Raw genomic sequence first — 15,715 nt, 5'->3', positions numbered from 1 at the left:
TTTACATACAACTTCTATACATATTTAAAGAAAAAAAAATAAAAACAGATGAACAAACACACTAATTTTGTAAAGATTGTTCATGTAAACAACACTTGAATTATCAAAATGTTTAATAACAAATATGTTCTGTCACTTAATAACCAAATCAGATGAGACAAAAAAGAAATACACAAGTTCACGTCATACTTTGTACAGCTTCAGTCTCACCAGAATTTCTACGCAAATTCTGAAGGTCTGTGACAAGACTCTTGTCTGAAACTTCTAGAAAGCTATAACTCTTTCATTTACTCTCTCAGTTCATCCTTCCACCTGGAACATGTGCCTACAGACATGCATGCATTCATGTGCACAAGCGTGCAACCACTCTCTCTCTCTCTCTCTCTCTCCCCCCCCCCCCCTGCCCCCCGCCCCCCATATCCCTCTCACAGTCTTTAAATATAAAAATAAATGATGTGCATTTCTTAGGAACATCTACAGCAACACAGTATAAGTACTTTTCACTTTAAATCGTCAGGAATGAATTATTTTTTCAGTCACATCTTCTAGACATAACTAACAGGACATCCTCCATCAGTAGTAGGTGACTTCTCTATCGTACTTTCACTCGTTGTAGCTTCAGGGATTCCTGTAGCACTGTCATCTGGATATTTCTCAGTCTTAACAATTCCATTTTCACTAGGAACTTTTCCCATAGCTGATGCTTTATCTTCAGTCTGTTTTTCAACAACCTTTACTACAGTATACTTCCTTGGAGGACCAGGAAACATTTTACTTATCTTCAGTGCAAGTGGATGAATTAATTTTTCATCATATATGCAGTCATCAGATGTACCTTTTAACAAAGTAGAAATGTGAATAGATGTTAAAATTTGTACACTGGGAGGAAACAAAGAAATGAATACTTGGGTATAATCTTATAGTAAAACTAAAAACAAATCTGTATTTAAGGCATATTTTATTAGTAACTGCTGGGCATATGCAGTATTTCTGTAGTTACTATTTGCAATTCTTAAATATAGTTCAGTATCTCCATGACTTTTTTGTATTTTATTGTTCAGTTTTCTCTACTTTACCTGTAATGTAGCTACCAACAACTCCAAGGAGTACTGTGAGGCCACAACCAATTAAGGAGTAATACATGTATGTGATTGCATACAACTCTTCAAGAAAATTGCTGAAAATATAAAATGTTATTATTAGCTATGTTAACTTTATCGGGCTTCTACATCAGTACATTTTATTCTAAATCAGTTTCTGAAAATTATGAGTTTACCACCAAACCACATCAGCTAAGTAACACTTTAATCTCTCTACTGCCACCAGGTTTCTGTCATTTCCAAGTGAAGTAGGTTATAAATAACTGAAAAGCAATCTCCCTTCTTTCTGTTAAGTGCAAAATTCGATCTAAGACCCTATTTAAATTTTAAAGACAGAAACAGGCAACCTGGGTGAAGTAGGCCCATATCAGACAGGAGTTTAAAAAAGTGGAATTTCTTTGTAAAACAAATTCTAAATCTTAAAAAGATGCTTCAGATTTATAACACCAGTCAAACAATAACTGTGCATTCCTGACAAGTTAAAACTGTGAACTGAACTGAACTGGACTGGACTGGACTGGACTGAGACTCAGACAGGGATAAGTGCAAATGTGTTTCTCTGTTGGGCTTAATGGATAAAAAGATTTTTTTACAGATACATCTTGTGAAAATTCCAACTGTAAAACATGTGTGGTCACAGGAAGAAACAGCTGTAGAAACAATAAACTGGCACCAAGACTCATAAGAAACCAGTCATGGAATGAACCAGCTAGAATAGGAACGATTTTCAGCTACATGAAGGTTAATAAAAACAAGTGATTTCCAGAAGGAGCTGCATAAAAATGCAGAAGAGGTCTGAGAAAAATAGTTTGTTGTGCACACTAGTAATGATACACACAGGATGACACTCCCAACATCAACGCAGCACTTTGAAGAATAATGGAAACACTATTCCCCAGACTCAAAAGCACAAAAGTAGTCATGAAGACTATCGGGTGTGTCTCACAACAATTCATGCAATTCATGTCAGGCTCACTCAACTGGACTACCATACAAACTATTATCACACCACTCCAGCACAGTAACGCAAATGTCAACACAAACTCACAGATCCTGTTTTGGAATGCCAGCAGGATCTTAAACAAAAGAAATGAAATGGTGGCATTCATTAAGTGAAAGGGTATCTGAATTGCTCTTGTAGATGAAACACTGCTTACACCTCACAAACAGCTAAACATCCCAGGTTATTGCATCTATCAGGGCAACCAAGCAGATGGCTGGCAGGGGGGGGGGGGGGCACAGCCATCATTGTACACAAAGACATAGATCATGTGAACATCAAGCTCGCTGCACTTGAGAGACTAGAGGCTACAGCTGTCAGAGTCATGTTCCATGGAGCTAACACCACACTGGTATCACTGTACAACCCACCTAAAAACATAGTAACATGTGATATCAGTACAGTTCTCAACATAGCACTGAGGTAATTGCCACTGCAGATTTAAATGCAAAACACCCCGACTAAAATTCATGAATACATACTGCCAATGACAAGAAACTATACAAACATGCACTAGGTCAAAACTACATTGTACCCTCATCAAGGGTATCACATGCACACTCAACCTAATGTTTGAAAATGGTCTGGACTCAGACCAGATGCTGGTAATACTTCACACAGAAGAAACACTGCAGGATGGAGAACCACACAGGATACTGAGCTACAGGCACACAAATTGGACTCTATTCAAGGAAATGCTTGATAGTCATGTTCTGGACACTCACAAAATTAACAACACACAACAAATTGATGAGGTGGTTGAGGCTCTTACTACAGTTATCCAAGACACAGTGTCAGATTCCATTCCACATATAACACCACAACAACACTTGTTGGTCACACCCCAGGAAATCCTGGGCCTTATCCCAATGAGGAACCACTTCAGGAGATACTGGCGGCATACCAGGCATCCGTTCTATATGCTGTATGTTAGCAGATTCCAGGGACTAACACAGGAGAAAATACAAACATTTAGAAATGAACAATGCGGGCAGAAGCTTGCAAGGCTAGACATCAAATGTCCTATCATGTGGAAGGTAGCCAGACACTTCACCAGGGAGAAACATTACACACACCTGCTCTACAAGGCCCAGATGGCCCTGAATACCCCCAAAGAAGAAGGCAGAGCTTATGGCCACAACATTTGCAGTGTCCTTCATACTGAACCTGGCTCCTTCAGACCCAGCATTCACTCTTTAAATGGACCAGGGGGTTACACTACTTGTAACTCAACCCAAACACAATGAAATCAGACATACTAGCACAAATGAAATTACTTGGGATATCAAGCATGCCAATATAAGGAAAGCCCCTGGTTCTGATGGCATTCAAAAGCATGTCTACCAGGAGTTCATGGAAAGAGCTGTAGAATATGTGACACACATACCAAATGCCATCTTACAACACCAACACTTCCCTGACATTCGGATGGCACCCAAGGTCCTGATGTCCAGGGAGCCAGGGAAAGACCACTCCCTGCTGTGAAATTACTGACCCATCAGTCTGCTGTGCTTCATCAGCAAGATTGACAAGAAGGTAATACTAAAACACATCAGTAGGCACTGCATTGTCAATGACACCCTATAGCTGGAGCAATTTGACTTTAGCAATCACCACTCAGCAACTCAATAGCTCCTCTGCATAGCTCAATGTATAACACATGCTACATCACGAACAAAGAAACAGGGTCTGTGTTCCTGGACATTGAACAAGCTTTCAATGCAAACTAAATGATACTGGTTTTCCTGATGGTCTATACATCTCATACACTCATATCTCACAAACAGATGTTTCAACACTGATGTGCAGGGCAGACAATTTGACACAACATGATATCCAAGCTAGAGTACCCCAGGGAAGCATACTGGGGCCCATATTCTTCAACCTGTACATTAATGATCTCCACGCAATACAAAACATGACATTGGCCATCTACGCTGATGACACAGCCATCCTTGCACAAGATCGGATTATGTTGAACATAAATCCCTGATTACAGACAGCACTCAGAACTGCTGAGCTTTGGTTGAGATGATAGTATATTAAAGTAAACATTGACAACTGCGAAGCAATTCTGTTCACAAGCAGACTGAAGCTGCTGCGCCAGCATCAACACTATAGACAGGTAACACTACATGCATGCCCAATACGTTTCTGAGAGGAAGTTAGATACCTTGGTGTTTTTCTGGACTGGAAACTTACACAGGGGGGATCACATAGAATATGTCGCCAACAGAATGCATGTGAGGGTCAATCAGTTCTACCCAATGCTCAACAGGGAAAGCAGACTAAACAGGGGGGGGGGGGGGGGGGGGGGATGTCGAGGACCATATACATGACACTGATTAGAACTCTGATGATGTACGCAGTTGACATCTGGGGATATGGAGCTCCTGGACACTTGTGCTGCCTGCAGATTGTACACAACAAAGTACTATGCATCATTGGCAATGCTCCACACTACACTTGCACTGTGAATCTTCATACTGAATACCTCCTTGAAACCTTCAAGGAATATTCAAAAACCTCACCACATGACTATACAGGAACTTTAGACACTCAGACAGTCCATTCATCCTTACTCTGGGACACTATGATCACAACCATAGGTGGAAGCATATGTGGCCAAAGACACTGCTAAGTGGGGCATAATCACCTATGGCGAACTTACACACACTCACAAGTGACAATATTGGCAAGCCCTTGAACATCAGCAATTCTTACTGGATATGCCAGCTGGTATCACAGCTGACCCACAGGCAACAGCAGGGGATCTAACAAGCCCACACACTAATGCACAAACCAAACCCCAACACTACCCTACACTGTGAATCCAATCCATGACCTATCAGACACTAAGCGATGATGAACCCAACTGTTACAGGTATACTGAAGCTGGTCAAGAAGCCAGCACTGGTTCCCAGCTGAAACCATTGAGTAACAATGCTTCACAATGTCAAAGGTATCCACCTGCATGATACCGTTTACTAACAAAACCTATGCTTGCATGACCTGTCACAGGTAGCAATAAATCCTCTACTGCTCTTACTACCTGACCCAACTACCACAGAGACTTTTTTCCCTTCACTTTTGCCTTGGCACTTTTTTTCCCCTCTGCCCTTCTAACTGCTACCCTTTGTGTTGGTCATCATGCCGGTGTGGGCATGGAGGGGCTCCACCCTACAAAACTAGTAATGATATGTAAATTGTACTGAGGTGGACAGTAATAAGCATCAAAGATTTGAATAATTCCAGACTCTAATAGTTTAGGCTGAAATGTGTAAGCTATTGTGGCTAAATAAATATTATATGTCATTCATGTAACTGAAAATTTATACTGTTCTAGGACATCAGAAACAATTATTGAGAGTCTGACATTACCAAAGTCATATTTTTCAGTGTCCATTGATGTCTAGATTATTGAACAAAGTTTTAAAAGCCACTGGTAGTGAATAACTAAATGATAATTATTTTGAGTTTATTTTGGCTCAGTTCAGTAAATGGATTTGGTGAAATCAATGGACAGATGATCAATGAACCAATACTGTGAGTTATTATTTCTCATCATTACTGACGACTTACAAGCAATGTAATATCCATTAAAAACAGAACTTCACTCACTCTGCATCTCCATCAAGTGCATCAACTACTTCCTCTGTGGAATTCAGTAGGTACTCTGGTAGCTTGCCTGAGATGTTTAATCTACTCATTAATTCTTCAACACTCAGTGCATATGAAATTATTGGGTTTGCTGGTGCCAGATCAGCATATGACGTGTTTGTACAACCTTCTGTAGAAAGTGGTAACAGAGCAATTGGTCCTTGGTCAACAGTCATTCTGCCAAATGTGATCCATAAAGTAACAGCATGGCTTACAATCATACCTAAGGCTGCTCCCTGAAAAAATATATCTGTATCATTAATTAATTATTAGTTACAATATTACTAAGAGCAGAATTATATATGACAAAGCACTGCTGTAAGCATTGGTAAAAATATGAAAGTTTAAACTCTGAATTTTGCATTTAAAAGTAAACCCAAAAATGAATTATTGAGAAAATGCAGGATTATGTATGATTCAAAATGTAAAAAGTTGCTTTGGTGGAGTATTGTGGCACCTACATATTTTTATCTGGCAGCAAATCCAAATAGTCTATTTGCAACAGATCTGCTGGGAAAGCTTGGAAAGGGTCACCTTCATTAGACCACAAAAAGAGGAATATCTGCTGCTCTACTCTGTACACACACACACACACACACACACACACGAGACCACAGTCTCTGGCAGCTGAAGCCAGACTACGTGCAGCAGCAGTGCATGATGATGGGAGACAGGCAACTGGGTGGGGATAAGGAGGTGGCGACACTGGACTGGGCTGGAGTGGGGAGTGGAAGGGGAGGGATAGCAGTCTAGGGTGAGGGACAGTGAAGTGCTGGGGAGTGTGCAGGGATGAGATGGAGAGAGTGTGGGGAGGCGAGGGGGAGGGTAGCGGGAAAGGAGAGAAGTAAAAAAGACTGGGTGCATTGGTGGAATAGAGGGCTGTGTAGTGCTGGAATGGGAGCAGGGGAGGGGCTAGATGGGTGAGGCCAATGACTAATGAAGGTTGAGGCCAGGAAGGTTACAGGAACATAGAATATACTACAGGGAGAGTTCCCACCTGAGCAATTCAGAAGAGCTGGTGTTGGTGGGAAGGATCCACATGGCACAGGCTGTGAAGCAGTCATTGAAATGAAGGATGTCATGTTGGGCAGCATGCTCAGCAACAGGGTGGTTCAGCTGTTTCTTGGCCACAGTTTGTCAGCAGTCATTCATGCGGACCGACAGCATGTGGTTGTCATGCCCACATAGAATGCAGCACACTGGTTGCAGCTTAACTTGTAGATCACATGACAGGTTTCACAGGTAGCCCTGCCTTTGATGGGATAGGTGATGTTTGTGACTGAACTGGAGTAGGTGCAGTGGGAGGATGTATGAGAAAGGTCTTGAATTTAGGTCTATTACAGGGATATGAGCCATGAAGGTAAGGGATTGCGAGCAGGGATTGTGTAGGGATGGATGAGTATATTTGTAGGTTCGGTGGATGGTGGAATACCACTGTGGGAGGGGTGGGAAGGACAGTGGGCACGACATTCTCATTTCAGGGCACAACTAGAGGTAGTCAAAACCCTGGCGGAGAACTTAATTCAGTTGCTCCAATCCTGGGTGGGACTGAGTTACAAGTGGCCAGTCAGTGAGATTGTGGGAGGTGGTGGGTGACTGGGAAGATAACAGATGGGAGATTTGTTTTTGTAACATATTGGGAGGACAATTACAGTCTGTAAAGGCCTTAGTGGGGCCCTCGGTATATTTCAAGAGGGACCGTTCCTCACTGCAGATGCGATGACCATGGGTGGCTAGGGTGCATGCAAGGGACTTCTTAGTATGGACAGGTTGCAGCTGTCGAAGTAGAGGTATTCCTGGTGGTTAGTAGGTTTGATATGAACAGACCTACTGGTGTCGTCATCTTCGAGATGGAGGCCTACATCTAGGAGGGTGGCTTGTTGGGTTGAGTAGATCCAGGTGAAGCAAATGGGGGAGAAGCTGTTGAGGTTACCGGGGAATGTGGAAGTGTGTCCTCACCCTTGATCCAGATAGCGAAGATGTCATCAGTGAATCTGAACCAGAAGTTTAGGATTCTGGGTGTTTATGAAGGATTCCTCTATATGGCCCATGGATAGGCTGGCATAGGATGGTGCCATGGGGGTGCCCAAAGCTGTACCCTGGATTTGTCTGTAGTTAATGCCTTCAAAGGAGAAGTAATTGTGAGTGAGGATATAGTTGGTCATGGCAACTAGGAAGGAGGTTGTTGGTTTGGAATCCATTGGGTGTTGGGGAAGGTGATTTTCAATAGTGGTAAGGCCTTGGGTATTAGGGATGTTAATGTAAAGGGAGGTGGTACCAGTAGCAATGAGCAGGGCACTGTGTGGTAAAGGAACAGGAACTGTGGGGAGTCAATGGAGGAAATGGTTGGTATCTTTTATATAGGAGGGTAGGTTCTAAGTGATAGGCTTAAGGTATTGATCTACAAGAGCAGAGATTCTCTCAGTGGGAGCACAGTAACCAGCGACAATGGGACATCCTGGGTGGTTAGATTAAGGACTTTAGGAAGCATGTAGAAGGCAGGAGTGCAGGGAGTGGTAGAGGTGAGGAGAGGAGAGAGATAGGGACCAGGCTGAGGTTCTGGGGTATACCTAAGGATTTGAGGAGAGACTGGAGATCCTGCTGGATTTCTGGAATGGAGTCAAAGAAGCAAGGTTCATAGGTAGATGTATCCGACAGCTGGCGGAGTCCTTCTGCCAGGTAATCCTTGCAGTTCAAAACAACAGTGGTGGAGCCTTTATTTGCAGGTAGGATTATAAGGTTGGCATCAATTTTAGGTGGTGGACTGTGGTTCTTTCTGCAGATGTAAGGTCAGTTTGCATGTTGAGGGATTTGGGGAATGATGATGAGGCAAGGTTTGAGGTTAAGAAATTATGGAAAGTTAACAGGGGGTGATTTGGGGGCAGTTAGGGTGGATCACGATTGGATGGAGGAGTGAACTGAGTCAGGCAGGGTTCAACATTGGTCTTTGCTTGAGTCTGATTGGTAGAGACGGTGGCGAAAAAGTGTTTACACTGTAGGGTCTGGGAGAAAGAGAGAAGCTCTTTAACAAGTCCTGCATGATTGAATTTGGGAGTGGGGCAAAAGGTGAGGCCTTTGGAAAGTGAAAGGACTGGTAATTATGTGGGGCTAAGGCTTTTTGAGGAAAGGTTCATGACTGTGTTTTGGGTCTGTTTAGATGCTGGATTCTGTGTGGTGGTGGGAGGGAGTTTTGGAGGGTGGAGTAAATGTATTAGGTCTGTGAGATGGGGTTTGTCAGCTATGAGCAGATGTGGGGGAGCTTTGGAGGTTGTTGTAGAGGTGGTGTGCAGTGGTAGTCCAAGATGGGTGTAGGAAGTGTGCAGGGTAGAAGTTTTCTGAGGTGGCTTTGTGCATGTTGCTGTATTTCCATGAGGATAGGAGTTTCAATGGGTGTTATGTGTTCCAGGAATTTGGGATTGCATAGCAGGAGAATTTTATGGATGGAGATGGGGTATTGCAAGGAGGTTTGGACTTGATTGATATGGCTTTGCAGGATTACGTTGGTGAGAGCTAAGGACTAGCAGAATCTGAACAGATGGAGATCATTGTGGAAGGAGGGATGGCAGCTTGAGCTGGGTAATTTAATGGTAAGGTCATTTGGGGGGATTCCATGAGCCAAGCAGCAATGCAGGAACATTATATGGGACTGGGCTCTGGGTAAGGATAAGGAAACTTTTCTGTATTGATGCAGGTGGAAGGACCAAGGATCCATGGTGGTGGAAAAAAACGTGAAAAATATGTAAAAAACATAGAATTACGTCTGAAAAAATTCATAAAAATACGTTCGAATAAGTGGGAGAAATCATGAAATGAATGAAGTAGGGGGAAAGAAGATGAAATCTGAGGGAGTACGATGATACTCAAAGAAGAAAACCCACTAAAATTGGCGTGATGTCACAATAAGATCAAAGAAAAGATATAAATAAAAAAAAAATACTGTGAGTTGCAGGTATGATGGTGAATAAGTGTGAAGAAGAGGAAAGGCAGATGAGACTGTATGAGGTGAAATTAGTAGGTGCAAACTGGAATAGGACAGAGAATAAGTGGAGGCAGGGGAGGGGTTGGTGGCACAAGATACAAGGTTGTGTGGCACCGGAAAGGTGTGGGAAATAACACACAAAAATATGGGAGAGTGATCAATTTGAAGGTATAGGATTAATGATATTGGTGGGAGTAATGTGGGACATAAGATGCTGCACTAAGAATCAGCTTAGTCTGTTGTGTGTGGCCAAGACAGCTGATACAATGTGGCTCGTAAGTAGAGCATACAGTGAGGTTTGTAAGGTGATAAAAGAAATACAGGAAAGAAGAGAATGAAGGATGGACATTGAGTATAGTAATGCATTAGAAAATAGTAACAGAGGAAAACAGCACTGTGTTAGAATGGAAAAAAAAACTGCCAGGCAAAATAGAAAAAAATGGAACATCCAGGATGAAATGTAACAATGTTATTAAAAGGATAGTTGCTACTCACCATATAGCAGAGATGCTCAGTCGAAGATAGGCACTACAGAAATGATGTCCAAAATAAGTTTTTGGCCAGCAAGGCCTTTGTCAAAAATAGATGACACACACACACACACACACACACACACACACACACACACACACACACACACACACGACCACAGGCTGGGCTGGTGTGGGGAGTGGAGGGGGAGGGATAGCAGGGAAGGGGTGGGGGAGCATGCAGGGACAAAGTGGACAGAGAGTGGGGCAGCTAGGTGCAGTCAGGAGGAGGTTAGACGGAGATTAGTGAAAAGGGAGGGGGGGGGGGGGGGTAGCGGAAAAGAAGCGAAGCAGAAAGACTGAGTGTGTTGGTGGAATAGAGGGCTATGTAGTGCTGGAATGGGAACAGGGAAGAGGCTAGATGGATTAGGACAATGACTAATGAAGGTTGAGACCAGGAGGGTTACGGGAACGCAGGACATATTGCAGGGAGAGTTCCCACCTGTGCAATTCAGAAAAACTGGTGTTGGTGGGAAGGATCCATGTGGCAAAAGCTGTGAAGCAGTCATTGAAATGATGAATGTCGTGTTGGGCAGTGTGCTCAACAACAGGGTTGTTTTTGGCCACAGTTTGTTGGTGGCAATTTATGCAGACAGACAGCTTGTTGGTTGTCCCCACATAGAATGTGATTCTTGATACCAGAGTGGTCTTTAAAGGAGCAAAAGTTACAAGTAATGCTGATATAAAGCAATATGGACATACCAGATGGAAGTTATTAAATTATGTAATTTCTTCAAATGCAATGTAATTACATTTATTTGTGTTGGAGGTACTTGAAATGCTCAACCCTGGAATGGTGAAATGTGAGAAAACAGTGTATATTAAAGTAAGCAGTTTTAAAAATAAATGCAACTTTGTCTCATAGTTGCAACAAAGCAATAAATTCTCCTGAAATGGAAATTTGTGCTTCACAGATGAAATTTAGAATTTTTAGTGATAAAGACATAAAGTGATTTATGTCTAGTTGTTTTCAGATTACAGTAATCATTCAGTGATATTTTTTTCTCTATATCATTTATATAATATGAGATTGAAGATTATTTTATGATATTGTTTCACTGGTTACTATTACTGCTTTAACTCAGCAGTAAATAGGGCTGAAGATTTAGACAAAAGAGAACATCAGCTGAATGTTTTTTATCCTTAGCCTTATTATCTAAGCATTCACGTTAAATCTATTCAAAAATAAAGTATTAATACTAAGAAAGTTGCTGTCTCATCAGCTGTACTTATATATATCAATAAATAATTATATTACTGTAAATAAATTATACACAACTGCAACCAGTCACTTTTTTCATTAATAATGCTTTATTACATTAACCGGTTTTCGAACCCTTTCAGGTTCATCTTCAGATGATTTCGGGAGAATCCGGGAAGTTACATCATTACTGGTGGTAGCATAATGCTGGGTGCTGGTTTGCGACAGTATAGGCGGCTTTTTTCGTATCTGTCTGCATCCATTTTGAAGTCCAGAACACTTTCACACGAACTATATTAGTTCACACTTTAACAGTGACACTTCACAACTTTACAACTGTTGTAAAGCGCATGCTGGATGCTGGTGAAGTGTCACTGTTAAAGTGTGAACTAATATAGTTCGTGTGAAAGTGTTCTGGACTTCAAAATGGATGCAGACAGATACGAAAAAAGCCACCTATACTGTCGCAAACCAGCACCCAGCATTATGCTACCACCAGTAATGATGTAACTTCCCGGATTCTCCCGAAATCATCTGAAGATGAACCTGAAAGGGTTCGAAAACCGGTTAATGTAATAAAGCATTATTAATGAAAAAAGTGACTGGTTGCAGTTGTGTATAATTTATTTACATTAGTATACAGTCACGGTTCTAAAATATCCGTAATGGATAAGCATAATTATATTACTGATTTCTTCCATGTTTCATGTACTCTAATCATATCACTACTAAGTGTATGTCATAAAGAAAATACAATGTACAATACCTAAACAATAAAGATTCAATAAATAGTTACTTCTATACAGCTGTACAAGTTAAATGTGCATTTGAAGTCAATGTTTGCAATGTTGAAGCAGAAGTTTATGGTATATACATGTTGTTATTTTAACTTCTACTTATTTGGATTGAAAAAGACAAAGTGAAGAGGAGTGATTAAGAGAGAAGATGTCACAAATGGCATGCATTCATATGACTTTCTATCACATCATCCTTTCACATATTTCTATCACATCATCCTTTATAAATAGCACAGTACCATACCTTCCAGTTGCAGCATGGGAACAGCATTGCTAATACAAATACTCCAAGGAGAGGTCCACTTGTTGCAGATGTCATAAGCATTGAAGACTCAATGACTCCTGATGACATTGCAACAAGGAATGCAATTCCTGTGATAATGGCTCCAAGAAAAATACCTGTTGGTAAGAAATTGTGTTTTGGAATAAATGTATAATATTTAAATTGAATTTTACTAATGTACCATAACTATATATTCTTTTACAATGTCAACTGTTTATTATTATCTCTTCTCTTAAGAAATAATACAATTTGTACCCTATATTTTTGCTTGTGGTGATACGTATAGTCTTTCAATAGTTGAGTAAGTTTCTGGTACTTCCGTTGTTTTGCAACACGGATATATTATAAAGCAAGCTACATGTATGAAAATTATGTAAATAATGAATAAACACTCAACCAGGCAGATTTCATATGTAATTTTTATCATGTTCTACAGTGTCCATCAAGAACAGGTGTGGAATAAGTCAAGGCATAACATAGCAATAAATTATCACTATACTTCTTAAAATTATTTGTGCTTATGCCAGCTAAATGTAGCAGAGTCAATTAAGAAGAAAGTTGCAGTTTTGGTGGTGCGGGGAATCACTCATCTTGCTACAGTCCAAGTTGCTACTTTGTTATTTTAATTCTGATAGCTAGTTTCAGCTATGCCATCTCCACATAAAATATGGAAGAATTAAATGGTTTATGAAAGGCATAGATAAAATTATAATACACCTGTTGTTGTTGTGGTCTTCAGTCCACAAACTGGTTTGTTGCAGCTCTCCATGCTACTCTATCCTGTGCAAGCCTCTTCATCTCTGAATAGCTACTGCAACCTACATCCTTCTGCATCTGCTTAGTGTATTCATCTCTTCATCTCCCTCTACGACTTTTACCCTCCACGCTTCCCTCCAATACTAAATTGGTGATCCCTTGATGCCTCAGAATGTGTCCTACCAACCTATACCTTCTTCTAGTCAAGTTGTGCCACAAATTCCTCTTCTCCCCAGTTCTGTTCAGTACCACCTCATTAGTTACATGATCTAGCCATCTAATCTTCAGCATTCTTCTGTAGCACCACATTCTGAAAGCTTCTGTTCTCTTCTTGTCTAAACTAGCTATCGTCCATGTTTCACTTCCATACATGGCTACGCTCCATACAAATACTTTCAGAAAAGACTTCCTGACACTTAAATCTAGACTCAATGTTAACAAATTTCTCTTCTTCAGAAACACTTTCCTTGCCATAGCCAGTCTACATTTTATATCCTCCCTACTTCAACAGTCATCAGTTATTTTGCTCCCCAAATAGCAAAACTCATCTACTACTTTAAGTGTGTCATTTCCTAATCTAATTCCCTCAGCATCACCTGATTTAATTAGGCTACATTCCATTATCCTCATTTTATTTTTGTTGATATTCATCTTATATCCTCCTTTCAAGAAACTGTCCATTCTGTTCAACTGCTCTTCCACATCCTTTGCTGTCTCTGACAGAATTACAATATCATCGGCAAACCTCAAAATTTTTATTTCTTCTGCATGGATTTTAATTCCTACTCCAAATTTTTCTTTTGTTTTCTTTACTGCTTGCTCACTATACAGATTGAATAACACTGGGTTTAGGCTACAACCCTGTCTCACTCCCTTCCCAACCACTGCTTCCCTTTCATGCCCCTCGACTCTTATAACTGCCATCTGGTTTCTGTACAAATTGTAAACAGTCTTTCACTCCCTGTTTTTTACCCCTGCCACCTTCACAATTTGAAGACAGTATTCCAGTCAACATTGTCAAAAGCTTTCTCTAAATCTACAAATGCTATAAATGTAGGTCTGCCTTTCTCTGACCTATCTTCTAAGATAAGTTATAGGGTCAGTATTGCCTCACATGTCCCTACATTTCTACGGAATCCAAACTGATCTTCCCCTAGGTCATCTTCTACCAGTTTTTCCATTTGTCTGTAAAGAATTCGTGTTAGTATTTTTCAATTGTGACTTATTAAACCGATAGTTCGGTAATTTTCACACTTGTCAGCACCTACTTTCTTTGGAATTGGAATTATTATATTCTCCTTGAAGTCTGAGCATATTTTGCCTGTCTCATACATCTTGCTCACCAGATGGAAGAATTTTGTCAGGTTATCAGTAGTTCTAATGTAATGTTGTCTACTCCCGGGGCCTTGTTTTGACTTAGGTATTTCAGTGCTCTGTCAAATTCTTCATGCAGTATCATATCTCCCATTTCATCTTCATCTATGTCCTCTTCCATTTCCATAATATTGCCTCCAAGTAAATGAAATGAAATATCATGTGGTGATGGCCACCCAGTAGAGAGACCCTATCACTTGGTGCAAGTCTTTTTACATGACGCCACTTCAGTGACTTGCGCATCAATGAGGATGAAATGATGATGATGAAATTGACACAAACACCCAGTCCTTGAATGGAGAAAATCTCCAACTGAGCCAGTAGTTGAACCCGGGCCCTCTAGCATGACAAGGAGGTGTGCTGTCTACTCAGCTACGGAGGTGGACCGCCCTCAAGAACATTTCCCTTATACAGCCCCTCTATATACTCCTTCCACCTTTCTGCTTTCTCTTCTTTGCTTAGAACTGGTTTTCCACCAGAGCTCTTGATATTCATACAGGTGGTTCTCTTTTCTCCAAATCTCTCTCTAATTTTTCTGTAGGCAGTCTCTTACCCCTAGCAATATATGCCTCTATATCCTTACATTTGTCCTCTAGCCATCCCTGCTTAGCCATTTTGCACTTCCTGTCACACTCATTCTTGAGACGTTTGTATTCCTTTTTGCCTGCTTCATTTACCTCATTTTTATATTTTCTCCTCTTATTAATTAAATTCCCTATATCTTCTGTTACACAAGGATTTCTACTAGCCCTCATCTTTTTACCTACTTGATCCTCTGCTGCCTTCACTATTTCATCTCTCAACGTTAGCTTTTGACAATGTTGACTGGAATACTCTCTTTCAAATTCTAAAGGTGGCAGAGGTAAAATACAGGGAGCGAAAGGCTATATACAATTTGTACAGAAACCAGATGGCAGTTATAAGAGTCGAGGGACATGAAAGGGGAGCAGTGGTTGGGAAGGGAGTGAGACAGGGTTGTAGTCTCTCCCTGATGTTATTCAAGCTGTATATTGAGCAAGCAGTAAAGGAAACAAA

At 40.8% G+C, this 15,715-nt stretch overlaps 1 protein-coding gene across 2 annotated transcripts in view; it reads right to left on the bottom strand.

Annotated features, from left to right (window-relative positions):
- Positions 1 to 426: 426 nt before the first annotated feature.
- LOC126252873 (sodium-coupled monocarboxylate transporter 1) overlaps positions 427 to 15,715 on the bottom strand; it is a 360,467-nt gene continuing 345,178 nt past the window's right edge. For both annotated transcript variants that reach the window (XM_049953830.1, XM_049953829.1), the window contains 4 exons: positions 12,512 to 12,666; positions 5,722 to 5,996; positions 1,077 to 1,177; positions 427 to 835 (listed from right to left, as the gene is read on the bottom strand). In XM_049953830.1, coding sequence (XP_049809787.1) covers positions 546 to 835; positions 1,077 to 1,177; positions 5,722 to 5,996; positions 12,512 to 12,666 — 821 coding nt within the window. In that variant the 3' untranslated portion in view covers positions 427 to 545. The remainder of the gene's footprint in view (positions 836 to 1,076; positions 1,178 to 5,721; positions 5,997 to 12,511; positions 12,667 to 15,715) is intronic.

This window comes from Schistocerca nitens, chromosome 4, assembly GCF_023898315.1.
Source record: "Schistocerca nitens isolate TAMUIC-IGC-003100 chromosome 4, iqSchNite1.1, whole genome shotgun sequence".
NCBI classification, from domain to species: domain Eukaryota; kingdom Metazoa; phylum Arthropoda; class Insecta; order Orthoptera; family Acrididae; genus Schistocerca; species Schistocerca nitens.
The sequence above is the reverse complement of the archived record's forward strand: the minus strand, read 5'-3'. Positions and strand labels throughout refer to the sequence as shown.